Consider the following 9,520-nt stretch of genomic DNA (forward strand, 5'->3'; position numbering starts at 1 on the left):
ACAAGGCAACTGAATAAATCTGCGACTGATAAACAAGAGTGCAATATTATAACAAACCAGAAAAGCCAAAACATGATAAAGGGTATATATATTTATATAATACAATAAGCCCTATTTTACAAGAATATCCATTTGTTTCAGTGTACATATGTATTTCAAGTTATGTCATGACAACATTTGTTTAAACCAATTAACAGTACATATCGATAAAAAAACTACCAAGTCGATGATGTAAATCCCACTAGAACGAACGATTGAAACCTAATTAAAAGACACGATATTTAGCGTTTAAAACAGAATTTAGTAAACTATTTCAAATATATATTAAATATCACAAATTGTATACAATTTCCAATTAAGATTGTATAATACATGTCTATTATATTATTCTACTGATTTTATCTGTAGCATTTATTATTTATCACACATTTAAACATCTAAAAAGCTAACTATGACATATAAGATCAATAGCAGATTATACGCCTATCTTAAGATACTTGATCTATATGTATATTAATATGTTTATGTGATGATTTTGAAGTATTCCTGAAAAGATTTCTCCAATTAACTATAATGTCTACACTAATGAACATCTGCATCAATTATTATATCAAAACAAACAACAACAAAAAACAAAAACAACGAAAATGCAATCACTTGTCCTCTTTTTTGAACTCTATCTGAAACTCCCGCGCATATTCGTCAATCATTATGTCTATGTCCGCCACGCGCTCCACCCCAATCGGCACCAGACTCAGCAACCCAAGAAAGATGGGAATCTCTCGCCGGATCAGTATCCTCTCCGTCTCGGCGTGCATCACGCTTCGCAGATCTCCTGCCGGATCCAGCATTTTCTGCATGCCTCGGACCATACCAATGATCTTCCCTTTGATGTCTCGCTGCTTATCGTTCTCGCATTCACGGTGGATCTGCAGGAAAGGTGTCACGATCTCTGCTTCAAAGGTATCATAATAGTCCCTTAACTTGTTTATTATGTTCAGATACATATCTAGGACGTTTCTGTTGTACATCTTCTTGGCTTTTGTCGAAGTTGCCATCGCTTCGAATTCCGCAAGCGTTCTTATCACCTCTATGTCCACTGGTAATACGTTACGGACGCAGTTCATGAACTCGTCTCGGTTGATTTCCATCTCGTTGTCCAAATCTCTCATGGCAGAGAGTTCAGTTGCAAGAACGCTCTGGTAATTCTTAAGTCTCTTCACCAACTTAACATCGACAGCTGCAATGATAAAGAAATGTTATGTTAGATAAGGAAAACGTATTTTAACACATGATTCCATCACTTAAAAGCACATAAACACTCAAAATAAAAAAAAACTTTATATATTTTTTCGAAGAAAAAGTTGACACATACAACATAGCAATAGCCGAAATTTCAACGCTATATGTGGTGTGGTAACATAGATTTAACGCGATACAAAATGCTCGTTGTGTTTGTGTGTGTGTGGCAATATAACCCATGTGAATTTCAGGCTCCTATATCCGAACATTGACGAGCGAACGCGAGATTGGCTTCGGGCAGCTTCGGAAGCAAGACGTAGTTCTTATGAATAAGTCGTTATACCGACGCTGTCTGAGACCAGTCTCGCGTTCGCTCGTAAAGGTTCGGATATCGTGGGTAATTAACGTGGAATACATTGTCGCACAAAAAATAAAAACGAGAATTTTGTATCGCGTTAAATATAAGTTACCATATCACATTTATCGTTGAAATTCCGGCTATTCCTATAAGGAACACTGATTTGTTATGTGTTAACTTTATTTTACAAAATATTGGTTGATTTTGAGTATTTATGTTCTTTACTTTACATGTTTCAATTTATTTGAGTTGATTCAATTTATTTTAGTTGATTCTATTTATATGGTTGATATTATATATATAAACAAGAAATGTGTTTGTCAGAAACACTTTGTCCCCTTCTGCGCCGCTTTGAAGCTATATATTTGACCTTTGACCTTGAAGGATGACCTTTACCTTGACCTTTCACCACTCAAAATGTGCAGCTACATGAGATACACATGCATGCCAAATATCAAGTTGCTATCTTCAATATTGCAAAAGTTATGGCAAATGTTAAAGTTGGGGCATACAAACACACAAAGCAACAAACCAACAAACCAACAGACAGTGCAAAGACAATATGTCCCCCACTATAGTGGTGGGGGACATAAAAAACGAACTTAGTACAAATTAAAATGCCAATTATAATCGGCATATGATTAGAAACATTATAAGGAGATATATTGTTTTTCCCATCCTCTAGTATTTTGCAAAAGTCAAGTTAGAAATTATATATACAAGTTTTCAATCACATGCAACACAATAATCAACAAAAACTTGAGTAAAAATGAGACCACCGCTTTGGAGCGGTATTTGCAAAGAATCAGTGTAGACCGGTTTTAAGGCATGCTGAATGTCACACTCGGCCAAGAGTTAAAATAAACACAACTCACGTCGGTTGATAATGTTCACACGCATTCTGGTCTTGTTCTCAATTTCCTCTTTACAAGCCTCATACTCGTCGTCCCAGAGTTTGGTTACCATGATCACCTTGTCCACCTCCGCCGCCTCCAACACACGCGGGGTGATCAGGAACTCGTGCATGAGCGCGTTCAGATTGCCATCTCTGTGGTACGTCCACAGATCGTCCAACGCCTCCAGTGTCTCGAACCCCACCGCCAGCACGATTCCTGCATATCGATAGTTAGCTTTGTTTGAATTTGCCGAAGAACCAATCATCAATTTAATCAGTGCATCGGCGAATCAATGATGACACGGACTAAGTCACAAATAGGAGGTATGAAAATTGTTGGAACTTATTTTTTTACGCAAGTGTTTAGTGGGTGCGTGGCTTCCAGGCCCTCACGATAAACGTATCAAGTGACAAGTTATTTGTGCATAACAGCTTATGCAAAAAAGAGCACTGGTACATATAAGTTTTCTATGGTGAACACAATATGATTTACTTGCAAATAATGTCAACATTGAAATTCTGACCAAAATAATGAAAGTCAGTTTCATAAGCCATATGAGTTTTTGTTTGTTTACTAATATTTTTATAAGTCCGCCGTGTGTAACAACATTTCAAATAAGCAACTCTGTTTGAAGCATGTAACCTAAACCCACCTGCACTTTGTAAATCTACCCAATCTTTATGACAGATGGACTGGCCGTAAGCAATATTACATTACCACATGTTAAAGTACAAACCTGGTTCAAAGCGCTCGATGTACATCTCGTTAAGAACTTTTCTGGCCTCAAACTTGCCCCTTATGTCCACGGTGCCAATCTTGCAAAACTCGTCAAACAGCAACTCCGTTGTGTGCATACGCAGGTAGTGTTCAAGGCCATGGCTGTCTTCGTGAGGTTTGGCCTGGTACACGCTGAGGTAGATGCCAACCTCACCTGGAATGAACGTATTGACATTAAAGACGAAGAGATACAGGCGCAAATGTTTACTAAACATAAAGCAAGTGTTAAGTGTCGATGGGGAAGTGTTTGTTAGAGCATGGCCGTGCTCATCGTGTGGTTTGACGTGGTACAAGCTCCGGTAGATACTCACTTTACCTCATTGCCTGGAATTTGTAAATAAATTGAGTCAGCGCTCGTATTTACCAAGTAACACTTTGACTGAGTATTAAGTAAACACTTATTAGGAAGAAATCTAACTTAAATGTTTGAATTGATGCAGGCTATTACACAAACACACTGTTTTATATGACAAAAGTATGGAATTTGAGGTTTCAGAAAGAAAATCGCCTCACCAGGAATCAGTTTAGCTCTTAAAACACATACCACTCAAAAGAGAGTTCAGTTCTGTGCGGTACATGTAAGTATAGTTCAACAGTCCCATACTGTTCCCGTTGTTGGTTTTTTTCCGGGTACCCTCTGATAGTTACCATTTTACTTTTGTTATTGAAACATTCATTTAACTCCACGTCTCACGTTATGTGTAGTGATACAAAAGTTGCAATCATCGTGACGAAAGGAGACAATCCTACTTAGATTTAAAATGGAAGGTCCGCATTCTTCCGTAATGGTCGTTTTTAAAGACCATTTTATTGGGAGACCACTTTTGGTTACTACCTTGAGTGGGCTATTACTGTTGTTGTTTTCTTAAGTGGTAGATTTTCGTCGCTCTTACATGTTCTTAAGACTATTAGTAAATTGTATCTGGCATTTCAGTTTGAATGATTTGCTCACTTTCGTATATGAAAATGTGTTTATTTTCAGCTGAATCTTTTAATTCAAATATAATCAGGAAAACTAAAGCAGAGAAAATTCTTTTTGATTCACATTTGCCTGTGAAGGGACTTTAATTTTAACTTATTGTTCTTTTGTTCTTATTCTTGCTCAAAAGACTTAGCCATGCTTGAGGCTAATATATTCCAGCAAAAAATATTGTCATGCACATGGTACAAGTGCTTACTTAATTCATGGTGTTTTCCTTTGTATTGTTCGTATGTAGTCTTGCATGTTCGTTATTTGTGCAGGTTTTATAATTATCTTCGCAGCGGTTTATCACTTTTGCGTTGGTAATTAATCAAACCGTTTCAAACGCCTTATATGAGGAAAATAATGTTAATAATTAATGTTTTTATGTAAATATATGTTACGAAGCGATTGGAATCGACCGTCCTTTGCGCTTAACACGCTTTCTCCATTGTTAAATAACTGTGCACTTTCTTTGAGGCTTTCAATATCAAAGCAATATGGTGGTTGTCTTACATTTATTGCCAATAATGCAAAGCTAATTCTTTTAATTAATAAAAGATCACAGGGACTGGGCCAATACGCGAACCGGTGAAACTTTCTGGTTTTGTATAAAAACAAAACTTCTTTGTTCCACTCTCATAGCAACCACCAAGTTACTAATAAAGGCGCTATAGAGCGCGAAACGCGACACGTATTATTAATTGAAATAATGAGTCTTGATAAAGGAAGCAGCCGCTCATGAAAGAGGAGCACCATCAGCACCCCAGTTTCATTACTATCAAGTCCTCCCACAGGTTTTTTTTAAGAACCACATATAGAAGGCCGCAAGCCTGACCCGTATTTTGCCAGTGGTATGGACCCTTTGGTATGGACCTTTAACCCCGCTCACTATCCAGCGTTTAAACTTCCGGGTTTACATTTAAACCGACTATTAATAGCTTATTAATATCTAAGTTAGAAGGTGATTTTTCAAGCGGTTCCGTAGTGTAGTGGTTACACGCTCGCTTCACATGTGAGAGGCCCAAGGTTCGAGCCCCAGCAGAATAAAATTATTTTATTTGTGTTCTATGTTAACTTTTTGTTTTGATGTAGACATTTTAGTTTAAATAAAAATGCTGTTTTATTGTAACCATTTTTTGTTTTTATTATGCCCATGAAATATATGCGTGAGAGGGTGGGGGGGGGGGTCGTAAACACATGAAAACTTTTACAGTGTTTTCGTATCAATGAGTACCCAACCCTTATCGTAAATGAGCAACGTAAGAACAAGTTCAGAATCATCTCCCCTTGAAGTTGAGAAAAATATGAAATTACGCTTACAAGATGAAGCAGGGTTTTTATTTGGGAGTTACAACACAAAATCATAGATAATGGTTATTTGGGGGTTATAACACAACATCATAGATAATGGTTATTTGGGGGTTATAACACAAAATCATAGATATGGTTATACCAGTATCTTTTTCTATTTTGTTTACAATAATTGGCCAATATATTAATATTTACAGTAGAAAAAAAATCGTTCCATGTAACTTCAGTGAGTGCCTTTTACACTGAAATTTCCGACGCCCTTTGATGCTTTGCATCAATACTTTTCTTGTTACACGTTAAAATAACATTACATATGGTATCAAACATGAATGTGGCAGTAAAAGATTTCCCAAATGTTTCCTAGATAAGTCAGTTGGAATTAATCTGATAGAATCACTAAAAGAATCTTCCCAAAATAGATTGATCAAACGACTTCGTATGTAGGTATACTAGCATTCGGTACTTGTTTACACAGTTATTATGAAGTACTGACAACTACAGACACACTAAATGGTAAAACATGGCCTTGTTATGTGATTTATCAGGCAATTGGCCAATCAGATATGATAATGTTTACGCATTAAGTTTTACTCCATAACGCAAACACTAGAGAACAATCCGTACGTGTTTTAATTTATATCTAGTAACAAAACACAAACATTAAATTGATAATTCGGGTAGTTGTACATCGATGCACACTAACTTAATAAGTGCCCTGTACAGCATATCGTGTATTTACTTGTAGCATACTACTCATTGTTCTTATCCATTTTACATTCGTTCTGGTAAAACCCGCATCTTTCGAAAAAGTATTTTTATAAATGTACACTGTTTACTACATACGACATATATTGCATATACTAGTATTTTGACAAGTTCGCCTTTGACGATATTTTAAAAATAGGTTGTATTGACCGCTTTCATTGAAGAGCTGTTCATTTGCTAATAAAAGTTAAATGCTGCGCCTGATAATAAACATGCGTTAAAGCAAGTGATGTTCAAGTAACAAAATTTACATTGAAAAATAGTCGTTAAAATACGATTATCATATTCAAACAGTTTTTTACCAGCTTCATGAGTCAATCGAAAAAGCTGAAGGAGACCACCACAAACAACAACCTGCTATGTGTTTTTATTCAACACCGTAACAAAATACATTCTTAATGAACTTAATCTTTTATGGACAGTTTTCTAGTGGCCGGTTAAGGAGGAAACAAAAGCTAAATCAAATGTAATAATAGCACATCAGGGGCTGACGACATGCACATGGTTGATGTTGAAGGGTATATGACGCATACATAATTAGTACCATCAAATTAAGTAATCATTACACAACCGATCTATAAATAAAGAGCATTGAAACGATGGCTGCGGCAGAAGGTTAAATTCGAAGTCCCAATTTTTTAACGCATGATAACTGACCAATGGTCAATAACATTAAGTCGCTTAACACTTAACTAATATACAACATTATCATACAGTTAAGGCCGCCATCTTGAAACTGTCATCGCAAAGCATAAGGATTAAATAAGCCCGAACATCACAATGAAATGTTAATAGAACATAGTAAAAGTTCCAGAAAGAGAAACATATAGGAATAGTGATATTCAAGAAACTTTATCAGCATATAAAAACCTGTAACCAACGGCAACCTACACGATTAAGAATAAAGAACAATACATGCATACTTCATTGGGTGTGGTGGGGTGGGGGTGCCTCATTTAAGGACGCGCGAACCTCAGAACGAAATTGTAAAGAACGCTAAGAAGGTTTAACAAAAAAGTAAACACTTTCACATGAGTATTTGTAAATGAGTCGCGTTCTGGGAAAACTAGGCTTATTGCATGTGCTTAAAGTGTCGCCCCAGATTAGGCAGTGCAGTCCGCACAGTCTGATCAGGGACGTACTTTCCGCTTTATTGGAATGTTTTGTCTATAGGAAGTGTCCTCTAAACAAAAATCCAATTAAGGCGCAACGTCTTGTCCCCGATTAGCATGTGCAAACTGAACTACAACGCTTTAGGCACTGCATTAAGACCAGTTTTCGCAGAACGACGCTGAAAAAAAAATAATATACAGACGACACTCACATGGCTTACGCTGGAAGAAGGGTCTCGAGTCGTCCTTCTCCTCGTACTCAGGGTCGTCGGTCACGTGACCGTTTATCGTCTGCTCGTCGTGCCACATTTTCGTCAATTTAGGTTGTTTCAAAACTCAGAAAGTTCAAATCAGAGAGAAGAAAGTACCTTGTCCGGACACTCAATCTTTTCGTCTATATCTGCATACGTGGTCGCTCAAATATACACTTGAATATCAATTTCGATTCTTCTCTTATGACTGCTTATTTCCAAATGATCTAGTCCCACGAAATAAGCATATGTATTAAAATAATCGAACTGCTGAACGTCTTCTTCGCATTGATAGTCGTTCTCTGCAGATAAACTTTATGTCTTCAACGGTATCTTTTATTGACCTACAAGCGTCTCTTTTATGTCCCTTTAGTTGTCCCCAGATTGTTTCTCGTCTGTTGAGTTAATGTTGAAAAGTTGACGGAATATTTCTTGGCGCGATTATCACTCTGCCTTGCAAACAATTTAGTCTGCATCGAACCAATTGAAAGTTTGCCGCGCTTGAAGCACCATTTACCTCATAAATCGTAGCGATATCTTGATTTTAATGATAGGATTAAATAATAATTTGTCAGTTTGTCACTTAAATCAGTCTTTACCGCAGTCGTTCTTCCATTAAACTGCCGATTCCCTGTGCTAATTGTATGGAGATTTGAACAGAATCAGTGAGCTAATAGAAATTATAAGTCCATATCCTTGTTCATGGTCATTAGACAATTTCTGCAATATTCCACTAGATAAACAGCGGTTGGCTTAGAGTAGAACAGTTTACATAAAAGATCTTTTATAACTAATACCTCATATTAAGCAATGCGATATTTTATTCCTTGCATAAAATTGCGAACGCAATAAAAGCTTGCTGCGTCGATATTAACTGGCTGATCGATATTTCGAACACCTTATTTAACTATTTAACGTAGGGTATTCGGATGTTTTCAATGTTAACGTGACAGAGGTCTTCTACTATTGTTAACATACGTATATTATTGAAAACATACTTATCTATAATTACCGGTATTCACGAAATATGATTCCCCCGATGAGTTTGACCTCGCGGCATTCACTGCGTCAAAAGTTTAGATCTCAATAAAAGCATACGTTTTGCTTTCGTTTGTGTAAACATGATCTCTTGTAATAAGCGGTGAACATGTTTATTTCAGTTTATCGACCGCTTTGCAGGACTTTTAACCCATTTATGCCTAGTGGACTCTCTTATCCTTCTAAATTGGATCAATTTATTTCCAAAATTAGGGATATCTAGTATATTTATTTCTATATTTAGAATATTTATTTCAGAAATTCCTTTAAGCAAACAGCGCAGACCCAGATGAAACGCCGCATCATGCGGCGTCCCATCTGGGTCTACGCTGTTTGCTAAGGCCTTTTTTCGAGACGCTAGGCATAAATGGGTTAATTGTTAAATCAAACCAAATACCTACCGTAGAAACTTGTATTGAGTATGTCAGCTTTTATGTTTACACAAACTGTTAAAGATTTTTCTTTATTTTAACAAGGATCAGGAAAGGTTTGCTTTAAATGAAAATTCAGCAAGTGGTGACAGGAATGTGTCTCCTGCTAATGCGTTTTTGAGTTTTATAACATGTTATCAAATTCACGTTTAATTTATGTTTAATGATATCATGTTTTTATTATTTTTCTGGTTTGGAGTCTTCATTTCAGCTTGCTACTCAATATAAAATATAATAAATCCAAAATTCTTTTTAAACACGATACCTTTTATAACCATGTTTTATTATTTAGCCCCGTTAATTGCTTTGTTTTGTCAATAATACTGTTTACATTAAACTATGTCAGGTGGATTGGCATGAATGCAAGGTTTACTT

The 9,520-nt window shown here is 36.3% G+C and overlaps 1 protein-coding gene across 1 annotated transcript; it reads right to left on the bottom strand.

Moving 5' to 3' along the window:
• Window positions 1–78: 78 nt before the first annotated feature.
• Window positions 79–8,623, bottom strand: LOC127864627 (uncharacterized). Its single transcript, XM_052404480.1, has 4 exons — window positions 7,638–8,623; window positions 3,233–3,427; window positions 2,476–2,712; window positions 79–1,240 (listed from the first exon to the last, which is right to left on the bottom strand). The coding sequence occupies exons 1-4, from the start codon at window positions 7,732–7,734 to the stop codon at window positions 654–656; spliced, it is 1,116 nt and encodes a 371-aa protein (XP_052260440.1). The 5' UTR covers window positions 7,735–8,623; the 3' UTR covers window positions 79–653.
• Between the last annotated feature and the right edge of the window lie 897 nt (window positions 8,624–9,520).

Source organism: Dreissena polymorpha, chromosome 1 (genome assembly GCF_020536995.1).
Source record: "Dreissena polymorpha isolate Duluth1 chromosome 1, UMN_Dpol_1.0, whole genome shotgun sequence".
In the NCBI taxonomy this organism is placed as follows: Eukaryota; Metazoa; Mollusca; class Bivalvia; order Myida; family Dreissenidae; genus Dreissena; species Dreissena polymorpha.

What these genes read in the sequence shown, in the direction of transcription:
- LOC127864627 (XM_052404480.1), bottom strand. Translation starts at nt 7,734, where the DNA reads ATGTGGCACGACGAGCAGACGATAAACGGTCACGTGACCGACGACCCT. An exon ending in CTTCTTCCAGCGTAAGCCAT is followed by an intron (nt 3,428 to 7,637) that starts GTGAGTGTCGTC and finishes CGTTCATTCCAG; the next exon opens with GTGAGGTTGGCATCTACCTC. An exon ending in TGTGAACATTATCAACCGAC is followed by an intron (nt 1,241 to 2,475) that starts GTGAGTTGTGTT and finishes TTATCATTGCAG; the next exon opens with CTGTCGATGTTAAGTTGGTG.